The sequence below is a fragment of the Ambystoma mexicanum genome, chromosome 1p (genome assembly GCF_040938575.1).
Source record: "Ambystoma mexicanum isolate Mex_15411 chromosome 1p, UKY_AmexF1_1, whole genome shotgun sequence".
NCBI lineage: Eukaryota > Metazoa > Chordata > Amphibia > Caudata > Ambystomatidae > Ambystoma > Ambystoma mexicanum.
The window spans coordinates 1,113,690,556-1,113,705,969 of NC_090921.1; the positions used below are offsets into that span (position 1 = coordinate 1,113,690,556).

At 43.5% G+C, this 15,414-nt stretch overlaps 1 protein-coding gene across 1 annotated transcript in view; it reads left to right on the forward strand.

Moving 5' to 3' along the window:
- LOC138449053 (zinc finger protein interacting with ribonucleoprotein K-like) overlaps positions 1-15,414 on the forward strand; it is a 209,985-nt gene that overhangs the window by 187,931 nt on the left and 6,640 nt on the right. Inside the window, exons 5-6 of the mRNA XM_069604738.1 lie at positions 1,650-1,760; positions 4,919-5,026. Of these exons, the coding sequence (XP_069460839.1) occupies positions 1,650-1,760; positions 4,919-5,026 (219 nt within the window). The remainder of the gene's footprint in view (positions 1-1,649; positions 1,761-4,918; positions 5,027-15,414) is intronic.

The window sequence follows — 15,414 nt, forward strand, 5'->3', positions numbered from 1 at the left end:
CTACCGCCTCATTACGAGGTCCGCTCACGGGACCCGCTAAGGACACCTGGTTTTACCAGACGTCCTTAGCGGGTCCCGTGAGTGGTGCAGCATGCTAACAACGGGCCTGTCATTAATGGGCCTGTTGTTAGCATGCTCCCCATTCACATTGAGCCCTATAGGGGCTCAGATGGAAATGGAGATGGACCGGGTCCTGGTTCCCATTCAGGCTTTCTACTTTTCTGAAATGTTTGTTGATTCTGGGCCTCATCACAAGTTTGGCAGTAACCCTTAAATGCGGTGTTAACGCTATTACCGCCATATCACGGGATTGGCAGATTTTCCCCCAGCTCTGAGCTGGTGGCAAATCCGCTGCGATTTTGCTGATTTTCGGTGCTATTACCGCCGGCGGTAATAGTGCCGAACATTCCCCATTGGACCCAGTGGGGAATGGGAAATTCCCGAATGGGCCCAATGGGGATTGGGGACTTACCGTTCCGCCAAACCCATGATCCGGCTCTAATAGCACCTGGGGGGTTTGGCAGTAGACTAATAGCCCCAGCGGTAATACCACCGGGGTTAGCGCCCAACTCGTGATGATGCCCTCTGTGTTTCACTGGGTGGTGGTTCTGCAGGTTAACAACTGAGAGCAAGTCTTTCATTGAATGTGGCTCATACTTGGTGGGATAAATGGCTGCCTTTCCAGCATTCTTCTACCCAGTAACCTATTTGGAGGTACACGGTTGTTGTCATGCCAGATTGCACCATGAGCAGAATTCTCACTTTGCAGATATGGCACACGCATTGGGGCACCAGTGCCATGGATATGCCACAGCTGGTATATCACACTATTTGCTTCAGTCTTTATTGACTGGCCATATTTGGCCAGGGAGGATAAGGGGAGCTATAAGAGAGCATGTTAGAGGTGGGGGCCAGAGGAGTAAGGAACCTTGTATGCCATTCGGACCCAGATCAGGACAAAGCCGCATCAGGGGAGACTACGCAAGCCGAGTGCCTCAACTAGGATAGAGACGCACACTAACCAACCCTACTAACAATTTCCCTTTCTACATCTCTCAAACTCCAAACCAAACACACTCAAAACCTACAGCACAACAAACTTCACAAACGTCACTACATTGCAATAACAAAACAAAAAACACACATAGTCTTGCACAACAGTACACAACGACTACCGGCCGCAAACACCCCAGGCCCAGCCAATGGACCTACCGGGCTGAGGCCGCCAACAGCACATCACTGCTCTCTTTGCACTTTTCCTGCTTCATCCCACTACCTCAACCTCCCCTCCTCTTTCAGAGCCGCCAGAGCGCCAGGGGACCACTCCGGTGGTGATAGTGTGCGGTACAAATGTCCTTTAACATTAACATTAACGTTTGCAGAGATCTCACCTCCCTCATCAGGTTGATGGTGGAGAATAGGTGGCTGGCAGAATACATCTCCCTTCTGACCTCTTAGGCAATTCAGAGAGAGGCTGGATCTATTGACAGGTATACATACACCCGACTAGAGAACTAGGCCCAATGAGTACAGGTGGAGGGGGCTGGATGAGAGAGTGAACAATATCCCTTTTATGAAGTGACAGTCCAGCAAATCTCAAAGCTATGCAGAGCGTCTGTACTAAAATGTTGGTGTGTAATTCTATCCAGAACATGCAGACATTACATCAGCTGTTTTCCTCCATATCAAAGAAGAGGGTGATACTACTTGGATGGAGCATGAGGACTCTGGCAGAATACAAACAATCGATGATGCTCCAGGTAAGTAAATACTGGTTATTTGACTTATTAAAAAAGGCAACACTTGTACTGTGCACCCTCTGCACTACTCTCGAAAAAAATAAACAAGAACCTGTTTATAATCTCACACAATCAAGTCCAACATCAGTTTACTGGGGGCATCTGTATTTTCACAAGAGCAAATGCTGGAAAATGTGTATTTGTGCACCACACAGGGCATTTTTTACAATGTCCACCTGTTCTTTGAAGGAAGGATTATAGGGTCTCATTATAAGTTGACCGGTCAGGAAATAAAGTGCTGGTAATAACTTGTCACAGCACTTTTATGGACAGGCCAACTATAATTTTGCCGGTAGGGTAAAGCATGTACCTCCAGCTATCAGCTGGAGATGTATCCACCACCCTACTGGCACAAATCAGCTGGTATTACCGGCATTACCGGGTCGGTAATACCGGCAGTTTTTTGCTGGTAGGGGGGGCAGATATACATCCAGCTATTAGCTGGCGGTAAATCCTTCACCCTACCGGCAAACATATAGTTGTAATACAGGTAAATCCCCTCCCTTGAAGTTCTATGGGCACTCCATGGAATGCATATTTACTGCCATTACTGCCACTTGGAATCTGCCGGTAATTCCGGCAAATTTATAATGAGGGCCATTTGAAACAGCACTGTCAATATTGGATTTTTTAAAGTTAAATGCCAATCAAAGGGCTTATCACGAGTTAGGTGGCGTTATAAAAATAAATTGGTGGAACTTTGGAGGCAAAGATTAAAGTTGCCTCCAGAACAAATCTGGGGATGGATCCTCCACTTTACTTCTAAAAATCTGCATATTTACCGCGCTGTATAACCGCTAACAGTAAATTGCCAAAAATCCACATGGAGTCCTGTGGACTCCAGAAATCGGGTTTTACACTGCCCAACCGCCACTCGTAATCTCGTGGTAATGCCCTGGGACCAAGTGGCGAGAACAGTGAGTTTGGTGGTAAAACATCGGATTTACTGCCGATTTACTGTCACTCGTAATGAGGCCCAAAGAGTTGAAAAAGATAATGGGAAGAGCGAACAGGAAATGTAATATAACAAATATAAGAAAAAACACATTTCAAAAATAAAAGGCCAATACAGACCTTAATATGGGAATTGTATGCATAGCAATAATATTTTATTATTTGCTCATTATGTTAAGCAAACAATAAATAACAAACTGTGAATATGTGCATTACTAACAGTTTACACAGGCTTGGAAAACTCATATGAGCCCATGCTCTAAAGTTGCGTATAGCTGAATGAAAAGCATAACAGCCTTGACTAGGGCTTTTACGCCTTTCATTCACGCCACTCCACATATACACTCATTTGTATGGGCAGAGAGGTGGGGCGTAACGCAACTTGGAGCTCATGCTCCTTCTAATTGTATTTTGATGGCAGGGACCTGGTACATTTGCACTCAGGCGTAGCCATTTCCCCACCACCAAATTTGTATCATGTGCACAGCGGAGTCTAATGTGCAGGGCAAAAGGTGGCGTACACGCATGTAGACCGTCTTTTGCCCTGCACTTTTGCACTCCGCCATGCAAAGTGAGTAAATGCTGCCCGACATGCTGGCATGTCGTGTAGTGTTTACATTTGCTTGTGAACGCTTCACGGTAAGCATCATTCACAGTTACAAGTAAACACTGCCCGGCATGTGAGCGTGACGGGCAGCGTCTAATTGTAACTGTACACACTGCTTGCCATGTGAGCCTAGCCGGCAGTACAATGGATCCCTATGGGGTCTACCTGCTTTTGTGCTGGTGCATAAAGCCAGCGGACCCCAAAGGGCTCTACATCATTTGTGCGCCGACATGAAAATTCATGCCGGTGCAAATGCTGGAGCATTTGTATAGCGGAGAGGTAGTAAGGCAGCGGAAAGACAAGTTGTGCTCCGTGCCACCTCTCTGCCATACAAATGATTGAAAATGTGGCATGGCGTGAAGGAAAGTGTAAAAGCCTTACTCAGTGCTTTTACGCCTTTTGTTCACGTTCCGCTTCTTTAGGACATAAGCTCCCTTGGGTTTCTGACGCCTTCCATCCTCTCTTTCATTCAAATGGTCCCAGCATTTGCCCGGCGTGTATTTTCATGCTTGTGCAAATGCTGGAGATCCCTATGCAGTCCGCCGGCTTTATGCGCCAGCCAAAAGCAGGCGAACCAAATAGGGATCCGTGGTAAACACTGCCTGCCATGCGTACATTGCAGGTAGCGTTTAATGAATTTGCACGGCGGAGTGCAAAAATGCAGGGCAAAAGGCTGTGTACATGTTTTTACTCCACCTTTTGCCCTGCACTTTTGCACTCCACCATGCAAGTGACCACAATTCGGCTGCAGGGACCCCACCTAAGGGCATGTCTACACGTACTGGGTCCCCGTCACCGAATTACGCGGCTCACTAGTATGAGTCCCTATGCGTCCCTCTATATAGTAAGACAACACTCTTCTTTGAATATCTTTTTCTTTCCACCGAGTACACTGGTGTGACCCGCTCCCTAGTGTATCAAATGTTTCCCTTACCTAGCATCTGTATCGTGTGTTTTTAATTGTGCTCCTCTTCCCTCCAAGTGCAGTAGGAAAAGGAAGCATTGAGGAAGAAGTCACCAAACCCTAGACATCATTACTCAGTTTCTCTTATTTCCAGAAATATTTGTTGTTTTGTGTTGGACTGGGTGGGGGCCCTTGAGCAAGTCCTTTTTTAATGTGGCTTAGCCTTTTTTGGCCTATGTGGCTGCATTTCCAGCATTCTTCTATCCATTGATATCTGCATAGGCACACCTTGGCAGCATTGTCATGTCGGGCCGCCTCATGGTCGGATTTCTCATTGCGCAGTGCCTAGGAGCTGCCACAGCTGTCACATCTCACTATCTGCTGCAGACACTGCTGACCGATAGGCCCTGGACTGGTGATGTTTCCAGGGTCCTTACCTCCCTTTGCAGGTTGCAGAAGAGGAGGAGGTAACACAAGAGACCTCCCTTCCATAAGCTCTGGCAATATGACTGATTTGACAGATTTGCAAGTAGGCCCAATTCATACAGGTGAAAGGGACAGGCTGAGGACGTGGGAAATACAATGTCTAGGAAATGTTAAGTTAGCTGACTTCAAAGCCATGGCAAGCTCTGCTAACTGTTTAATTCATTTCAGAACACGACACTATACCAGTTGTTTCCCACCCCACTAAAGAAGAGGGAGATATGAGTTGGATGGCACATCAGGACTCCAGCCGAATAGAAAGCATCAGTGATCCTCCAGGTAAATGAATACATCACAATAAACATGGACTGAACGGACATACATTTTATATTTTCGTAGCATGACTGACTGTTTATGCGCATACAAGTAATTACAATTAACCTCATGGTGGAAGGTGGAAAGAATGTGTCCTTTTTCCTTTTCTACAAATAGGTGCATTGCATTTGATGAAGTTAAATGTCATATTGTACAAAGGGGTCTGTGCTCAAAGGTTTTTTGGCACAAGTGATGGCATGCGCTATCACCGGGGGAAGGGAGAAGCCACACCTGTCCATGGCCCTCGTGGTATCCAAGATGGCCGCAGGCCTTATCTCAATCTGAGCCGCCCCCTTTCAAATCACATGACCACCAATCCATGACCCAGTTAGCTCACTGTACAACTCTCAGTACACAGGTGCTCTCCATAGCATTAGGCATCAACCAAGGGGGAGAGACTCTTTTGTATAAGACATCCAGTACAGGTGGGTTGGTTAAGTAGGAGTTGAAAGAAGGATTTTGGCGGAGAGTGGCAAGAGAGAAGAGTACTGAGAGGTAAGCCTAGTAAGAGAAATAGGGGTTAAGGGGAATCGGGAGGAGGGTGAAAGAAATGAGAGGTGGCATCACATGGAGTAGAGGTTTTGGGGAGTGGTGGAGGTGGGCCGCCAAAAGAAAAAGTAAAGAGTTTTTTTAAAAAAAAATTTATTTATTGAGTATAGTTGAAATTACATCAACTTTTTCAATTTATAAGAAATAGCAAAATCCATAAACATCAAATCCAAATAACAAAAAATATTCATAAAAGATTACAAAATGCTAAAATATCATCATTCATATTCAAGGCTTTTAAAAATTGATGGTTGCAATTCTTATACTCATGCATTCAGTGGCTGCCATGGCAATCCATCTATTTCTAGGATCAATTTGTGCAAAATACGCAAAGTGGTTAACAAAGTGCAATTTTCTTAAAGTAGATAGCGCAGGACAGTTCAATAATAAGTGTTGTAAAGTTTCGACAATCGTTATATTTTTGCAAAACCTACACCAGTTAAGGTCAGAGGGAATTTGCTTTCTTTTTGTTTTAACCTCACGGGTGGGCCAGATGTTAAACCGCAACCGAAGAATGGCCGTTCTTATCGCAGCAGATGGTGCCAACCGTAAATAAGCAGCTATGTCTTTATAACGCTTGGGACCAAAGATTGCAGAGTCAAAGTCTTTGTAGGTTAAGCACTGAGTTCTAGTATCAATCCAGTCCATCATGTACACCTTCTTCTTGGCTTGCTCCGGATGAAGTACAAGAAGCTCAAGTGATATGTCAGCGTTCACCATAATTGATAAGATTTTTGAAGACCAATCTCTCGGAAATTTTTCTGTGGAGCAAAGCAAATAGCTAGAAATGGAAGATAGTGTGGAGTTATCACATGGGGATAACAAACATTTGCGAAATAGGGCACATAGACGCCAGTTATATATGGCAGTTAGAGAGGTTAATCCCAATTCATAGCATATCAGCACACCAGGAATACACTGTGGAAGATGTAAAGTTACACGCCAAAACTTGGCTTCTAATAAATTGAGAAAACCTGGGGGAACAATTAATGTTTCTAAACCATAAAGGATAGTTGCTACAACATTCTGATTCCAATATGTGATGGCAGCTTTGATAGAAAATTTGCCATATTTAGAAACAATTACTCAAGTTTGACAGATTGCCGTGACTAGCTTATGTTTAATTTTATTCAAGTGCGAGTCTAGCGTTGGACAACCATCAAAAGTTAGGCCCAAGTAAACGTAATTTGGTACCATCATTATTGGTATTCCCTCAATTTGCCATTCTAACAAGTGTTTACGTAACCCTTTCGGGACATACGTGACAATTTGTATTTTCCCAGTGTTTACTACTAGTTCATTTTCTTTAAAATATGAGCATAGTGCTGACAAAAGATTACGTAAACCACTGGGAGTTTTAGATACTAAAACAAGATCATCCGCATACCACAAGGCACAAATTTTTACACCGTTCAGTTTGGGAGCATCAGTTGTTATTTTGCTAAAGATCCAGCGTACATCATTGATAAAAAAAATTAAACAGGGCGGATGCTAAAATGCACCCGTTTGAACCCTCTAGATGTTGGAACTGGGGATGAGAGAAGACCCTCAGAATTCAATCTCACATATACCTTAGTGTATGAATGGTGGGCAAAAATAATATCAATAAGAGTTGGAGGACACTCCGCTTTGAGTAGCTTATATATGAGTTTTGGTCTTGAGACCGAGTCAAAAGCGGAGTGGAGGTCTATAAATGCAAAATATCTGGCTTGTCTCTTGTTAACTGCTTGTTGTCTTATAGCATTTAAAGTAATTAAATTGATGCCAGTACCTAAACCTGCAACAAAACCAGTTTGTGCTGGGTCACGTTGATTTGCTTTATTTGACCAAACATTAAAATCTCTTAACACCAACCTAGAGAATATTTTGCCTGGAACATCCAGTAACGTTATTGGACGATAGCTTTTCGGGTCCATTCGATCACCTTTTTTATAGATCGGAATGATCACAGAAGACCGCCATGAATCAGGAATATTTTTGGTTTGTATGATGTGGTGGAAAGCATTGTTCAAAATTAGTGCCCATTCTGTTATATTGTGTTTGGGCATTAAATTAGTAAGACCATCCAGGCCTGCTGCTCTGGATGAAGAAGATGATTTGATGAAATCTTGAATAATAGATCTTGTACAGTACAAAACCCACCCATTTATAGCGCTGCTGTTGTACTTATAGCCAGTCATCTTGGAGTCATCATATAGAGTAGCAAAATGTGTGACCCACACCAATTCAGAAACTCCATTGAGTTGAGTATGACCTTGGGGTGATGTATTACATTTGTTCAACAAATCCCAAACCAATGCAGAGTTTTTGCTACGACAAGCTACCAAAAAGTGTTCGCTATCTATTTGATACATAGTTGCTCGCCTCATGCGAACCCAATTTCGATATCTTGATGCAGCAACCTTAACTGCCTTAATTTGATCGATCATGGGGAGTTTACGATGATTTCTGATCTCTCTTCTGTAAGCCTTTTTTCTTTCACAGAGAGCTAGATCAAACCCATGCACATGTCTTTTAGGTAATTTACTATGAGTGGGATAAAGATTCGCAAAAGTGCTTAACACGTCTATATACAAACCAGTCTTATGTAACCGTTGGTTGTCTAAAATAGCACCATTCAAGGCTAGTAATTTATTAACAGACCATTTGAAGCGGTTTTTACCATTATTAACAGATGCAGATTGATTATAGTAAGATGCAGTTTTCGAATGGTTTTCAATTTCGACCGCCCAAGATAGTGCTAAAAGATGGTGATCACTAGATGACTGTTTTACTATGGTAAATTTGGTGGCATTCGTGAAGATACTATTGGACATACAGATGTAATCAATTGTAGATTTTGAGTTGCCTCTCTCCCAGGTGTTCATTGGGGGAATGCCACCTATAATTGCACCATTTGCCATCTTTAAATCGTGATCTTCCATATAGGAGATCCATTTTGCACCCTCACGATTCAACTTTCTAGTGTGCGAATCAAAGCAAGAAAGGTTCAAAACACCCATAAGTAGGATTCCAGAGATATTTTTTTGTGCAGCAATGTACTCGAAGAAAAGAGAAAGCGTATCATAAAAGCAGTCATCATTGATTCCTACCGGATTTCTGTAAAGATTAATAAGTGCGTATATGTGTGAGTTAAAGGAGATTTTAACCAATTGCATAAATTTATTTGGTGCTTTCCAGGGAGATATCTTTAAACCCCTACTCACTTTCACTGCAACTAACAGTCCAGCTGTAGGTCTACCTTTATCAGCTTGAACTGCTGGTAACAGACTAATCTCATGGTCATCCCATATAGGGGGATTTACTAGCCACGTTTCTTGCAAGGCCACTATGTCATAAGTGTTCAACTCATTGTTAATAGTCCACTGCAGGTGAGAATAGCCTCTGGTATTCCAGCTGGCAAGTGAAAGATCAGTAGTGGGCATAACTGCTCGTGGTTATAAGTGAGAATAACAAGATGCTCTAGGGTCTGATGAAGAGTCTTTAGTGCAAAAATTGCAGGCACAAGATGATGCAAGAGTGGTACCTATGACAGATTTATTACCATCAATCTCCTTAGATTGCTGACTTGCTGGATCTTGGGCTAGTAAAAAGCCAAGGTTGAAAAGATCCATTCTGGCGTTCCACAAAGTATTACGAAAGATTCCAGACTTTATCCAGAGTCTAACGATGGAAAGATTTTTGTTGCAAAGAAACTCAACTTGATCCAAATCAGTGGAGGAGATGGCAGCTAGTCCCTCAATATCTCCAAATATATTTAGAACACTAGCACGACATAAGTCGTATTTTGGAAAGGACCCCTCGCGACACTTCAAAATTAAAGTATGGAATTGATTAAGTTTCTTTGAAAATGCAATGTTATCATCATTTATGTAAGGTTTGGAGCCATCATTACGTAAATCAGAATATCTCTTATTATTTTGTTTTGAAAGATCTTGAGGACAAGTCCTTTTACAATAAGAAGGTTTGGAATTCATACAATTATCTGATCTGCTTGCAAGAAGTGAAGCTTCATTTTGGGTATTATGAGAGGGGTTATGTGTTTGTGTTTGAAGGGGTTGATCAATGGCATGTGAAGCTTCGGGCAACACTTCAGAAATTTCTTTTAGTAGATAGGAGTCTACAGCAGCTCTTAAGGAGCTTAAACGGTCTTCAACTCCCACTGTAGGAGCGGCAGAGAGAGATAACTTACTAGCACCTGTGTTAATGACATCACTTTGAGTAGGTACTGATGTTTGTACAACAGGAAGGGAATGTTTTATTTGTATATTGTCAGGCTTGAATGTTAACAAGTGTGCCAACTCATTCAAGGGATCATACATAGGAGGCGACCTTGAGACTTCCTTTAAAGCAATTTGAGAAGATGGAAAGATGGATGGCGTAGCTTTAACAACAGGAGAATTGTCGGCTATAGCGGCTGATTCGCTATTCGTAACCAGATCATGACTATCTAAGGGGGCAGTAGCACTGTGAACAGCAATTTCCATCACCGCCAGAGTTTTTTTATTTCTTTGTGTAGCTTTGGATGACACAGATTTTGTTTTTTTGTTGTTCACTAATAAAGATCCAATTTTTCGTAGGTTTTGGTTGACACCCCCCTTTTGTTTACTGGCGGCAGATTGAACATCACTCTTCACAGGAGAAGCCACACTGATCAAGGACTCATTATTTTTTGAAGTCACAATTTCCTCCACACATTCAATCGGAGGGATAATTTTAGGAAATTTTGGCAATACTGAGGTAACAGTCAGAGGGTTTCGAGTCAAATTTTCTAGATGTAAGAGACGTTGTGTAATAGGTACCCCGGAGTATTCATTTGAACCTTGATGGGATAATAAATGAGATTCTAGATGAACTACTCTTTGTTCCAGGTTTCCTAATGAAAGACTTTTAGCACATTTAAGTGAGGTGTCCTTCATCCAATCACTTATATGGTTTAGTTTAACAGTTTGAACAGCTATCTTCTGGTCTAAAGAGTTGAAAAGCTTAAATAGAGTGGACATAGTAGTGTTAATGGCCCCCAAAGTAATTTCTAATAAGGTAGGATTAGCCGAGATAGCAAAAGATTGTTGTTTCCTGTCAGTAGATTGACAGCGGCGGGGGGTCGGATGCAAGAAAGACACCTCCTCGTCGAGTCTTATTGAGTCCATGGAGCACGGTTGTGCATAGTCAGTCATTATTGAAGCTCTAGAGCTTTCTAAGTCCCTGCAGTCAGGAGAATTTTGACAGGGAGGAGATGTTGATTTATTTGGACTGGCATATCCCACGCCTTCAATAATTACTGAGGCCAGCAAGACGTTCTTGATCTGAATATCACGTGCTACATTATGGTTTTCGATTGTCGTGTCTTCAATATGAAGAGTCGACCCTTCTAAAACAGTAGCAAAGGTTTGAACGGATCTGATAGGTTTAATAGGAAAATGAGGTACAGTTAATAAAGTTTGATCCGAAATAGTAGAACTCAAAGGGCAAGTAGAAGCCTCGTTGTTAATGGTAGGATATTGATTTAAAGGTTCACTACCTGGACAACAATTAGGAAGCTGTGGAATCGAAGAAACCTTAACAAGAGATGCCAAGTTAATCGGATGAGACATTGCTATACCACCTGACTTTATCTCATAAAACTTACGAATGTCAGGTTGAGTGGGAGTTTTATTAATTGGGGTTAAAATAATATTTTTCTTAGAAATACGAGTTCGACTTTTGGTCTTTTCCTGTGATTTTGGGATATTTTGGTTCACAGGTGTCTTTGAAAGCAAGGCTAGATCCGTTGAACTAGGCATAGAACTTGGAGAAATAACCATGGGGTCTCTAGTGATCTCCGATGGCATGCCTGTTTTCAGGGTATACATGAAATGATTTATATCAAAACGTTAAAAGGCAATATAATTTTCTCCTTTGATAAAAATGCAGGGCACCAAACTCAATTAGCAATAAGAGCTGATAAAATTTCAACCACACATCAATTCGGAGTTTAAGCGATTAATATTAGTAGGTGCAGCGGCAATAAACAGTACCTGATGGTATAATGCCACCATCCGCCAAACAGCCGCTCAACAGCCGGTGGGCTTGACGCCACAGGGCTTATCGCCGCAAGGGTCCCTTCAGCCGGTTCAAATGGTGTTCCAAAGTCACGTGATTGAACACGTGGCCAACACGGGTCCTGCCTCCTCCTGCAATCACGTGACCAGTAGCAAGAGCGCGACTCGCTCGCAGTGCCACTGGGAGATGAAAAGTGCTTGTGCAGCTTGTGCACAGTTCAGGGAACCTGATTTAAAAACACATGTTCTTCCTGGACAGAACGCAATGCACCGCTCGGGCGCCTTCAGCCGGTTCAAATGGTGTTCCAAAGTCACGTGATTGAACACGTGAGCAACACGGGTCCTGCCTCCTCCTGCAATCACGTGACCAGTAGCAAGAGCGCGACTCGCTCGCAGTGCCACTGGGAGATGAAAAGTACTTTTGCAGCTTGTGCACAGTTCAGGGAACCCGATTTAAAAACACATGTTCTTCCTGGACAGAACGCAATGCACCGCTCGGGCGCCTTCAGCCGGTTCAAATGGTGTTCCAAAGTCACGTGATTGAACACGTGAGCAACACAGGTCCTGCCTCCTCCTGCAACCACGTGACCAGTAGCAAGAGCGCGACTCGCTCGCAGTGCCACTGGGAGATGAAAAGTACTTGTGCAGCTTGTGCACAGTTCAGGGAACCCGATTGAAAAACGCACGTTCTTCCTGGACAGAACGCAATGCAAGTAAAGAGTTAAAAGGGGACCAACCACCCAAGAGGGGGAAGGAGGTTGAAGTCCTTAACAACGGTGGCAAAGAGGAACAAGCTAGTGTGGGAGTTATCACTGCCATGCCTGAAGAGGTTGGAGGCAAACAGGTACCCCTTTTAGAGAGAGAGAACACAGAGGCTCCAGTGGAGCAGATCAGTCCAAGGCAGAATCGGTGGAGGGGGAGGAGGTTTTGAGATAGTACAATCTTCACCAGGGGCCAGGTAGCTTTCGCTAGGGGATGTCAGCTGGGAGGTGTCTCAGGGGTCATGAACCTAGAGCAGGTAGCTGGCCAACTGACAAAGAGCGCATTGGCCCCAACCCAGGAGCCTGGGGGAGTGATGGAACAGTTGTACAAGACTTTCGTTATGGTTTCTCACAAACATAATTCCCATTTCTTTACGGTTGTGGTGATTGGAATAAACCCTCTTCCGAGACTGAATCTTACCCATGTGTCAGCCTCTTTGCTCATCACACATAGCAACACTGTCACACAGCGTTTCACATTGTCGGGCCTTTTAAGGGAATGTCGTTTTGAAATGTGTACCTGGCGCCCATTTGGTTGCTGGGAACATTCATATTTTAGTGTGAAATGGAGCACCCTCCGGACACAAATGTGTGTGTGTAAGGGGGCCACCAGCTCATGAAATGCGCTGCCACAGAGCCCCTGTGCTAATCTTCTTCATAAAAAAGTAAACCTGCGCACTTGCCATAGTAACACAAAAAAGGCCATCCTCTCTGCGTTTTTTATTTGCGGAACATTTTGAGAATTGACTTAAAAAAACAGGAAATACAATATAACTAATAAAGAAACTACGATGAATTTCATACTAAAAGATGAATTGCTAAATTATATAAGAATAAATATTGACAACCTACACTGTTACCAATAAGATAAAACATCTAAACCCAAGCATAGGTGCTTTATAAATATTTACAGAACTGGAGATGTGGTAACAATGCTGATTTGATAATGAAGCAGGTACTGTCATGAAGGTATCCGGGAACCAATGGCCGGGCCAAGACAGAAGTGTAGTACAAACTATTTTATTTTGGGGATATGGGGCAGTGTGATTAAATCAACAAAATGGATGAAACTGAATGTGACTTCTTGTGCCATGGGGCCCCCTCCCAGTTGTCCCGCAGGACAACAGAAGTTCAGGCTTACTCTTCAACCTCTTCTCTGAAGGTGTCTCTCTTTGGTATCAAACTCAGTCTTTAGATAGTTTCCCCACACCCTTCTTATCTGTTTTTCCAGTGAATCTTCTCCTTGTGTGAACCTCAGTCTCGGGTTTAGAAGATACTGAATGTTCCCTCTCCTGATCCTCAGTCTCTGGTTTAAGGGGTTTCTGCACCCTTCTTCCCTGGTTGTCTCCTCTCTTTGGTTTTCAGCATCTGGTTTTAAAGGGTTCCAGCAGTCCTCCCCCCCCCACCAACCCCCAAACCTTCACCACACTCTCTCTCTCTCGCTCTCTCTCTCCCTCTCTCTCTTTCTCTCTCTCTCTCTCTCTCTCTCTCTCTCTTTCCCTCTCGCCCTCTGTCCCGCTTCCCGGCCTTCTGTGCGAGAGCGTCCTTAGAAACCATGGAATACGTCCATCAGCAGAGGACGACTGTTGAATTCACTACATGCCTGCAGCTTGTAATTAGATTACACTATGTCAGAAGCCAAGTGCATGCTTCAAACGCGGCACAGGAGAAAATGCAGTCAGGTGCCTAAAAGGGGAGGGTTGGGGGAGCCCTGGCAGCTCCTTGGCTCGCTCCAGCCCACTTAAAACCCCGGGCATAAGATATAAGATACGCTAGGGCATCTCATCACTTGCACCAAAAAAAGGTGCGCCCCAATTCACAAAGGGCATCTGAATGTGCGCACCTTAAATGCACTCATTCTGATGCCCTTGTTTACTCTCTTTGTGCATTTGTTCATTCCAGTGGTCAGCCTGAATTCACAAATGGGAGGTGCTTTGAAATGCCCCAAAATCAAAGATGTCCCACAGCGCCTGTTTGGACTACGCGCAGGGGAAGGCGCAACACATGAGCAGTTCATTTCTGAAGCTTGCATGCATTTTCTTGAAAGCATTTTCATCCTTTAAACAAAAATAGAAATGCATTTTCTTTTTATAGCATTCCACCTTGACACGGCCTTAAAATGCCTCTCACTGTTAAATATGCTTCTGAGTACTGGAAGCCAGTACTACATTAGTGTCTGGAGCACAGTCTCGACACTAACATATGCAAGGGAACTAGCCAGCACATCTTTTGCACATAGTTTGCACTGCTGTCCAGCCATCTCCCCTCCTCCCCACCGAAATGACAAGTCACCTCTGAAAATAGTACTTTTCTGAAATAAGCACAAACAGGGTAGTTGTTAGGTCTGGAAAAGACCCGGGGCTGAGCTGATGTTGGAATTGTTGGGACTGGGGGCTAGCTAGTCTTTTGGCTGTAGCTCCTGAGATTCTATCCGGGGCTACAACCAAAAGATCAGGGGCTACAGCCCCCTTAGCCCCCCCTAGAAACGCCCCTGAGCACAAATGAAAAAAACGCATCCTCTGTGCTTTGTCCATGTGCATTCATTTTTGAGAATCTGACCCATTTTGTTTTTCCTTTTATGTATATAACATTGATTTAAAATCAGCCCTTATGATGCGCTGCACTTGAAGTACTAAAGGCAAGTTGGATAAACATGTAAATGACAACTGTGAATTAACACATATCCTATCTTGAATTGTATAAACTTCATTTTCGTTCCAAGCAGCAGACGCGAACCTGAAGATCCTCCTTACGTAGACCGTCTCTCCATTCTTAGCACATGATGCTCCAGCTGCATCTCGTCTTCTTTGATGATCAGTGAAAAAGATTGACAATTTTCAGAGTCTTCTACTGTTGCTCCTCCTCTGTTATTCACCTAATGCAATGTTCTGCACTTCCACAGGCGAGACATTGTCTCCTTATACTCAGTTGGGCAACACATTATTTCCAAAGTTTTTTCAGGTTCTGTCCACGCGGAGACTCAAACAATGCTCTCCTTCTG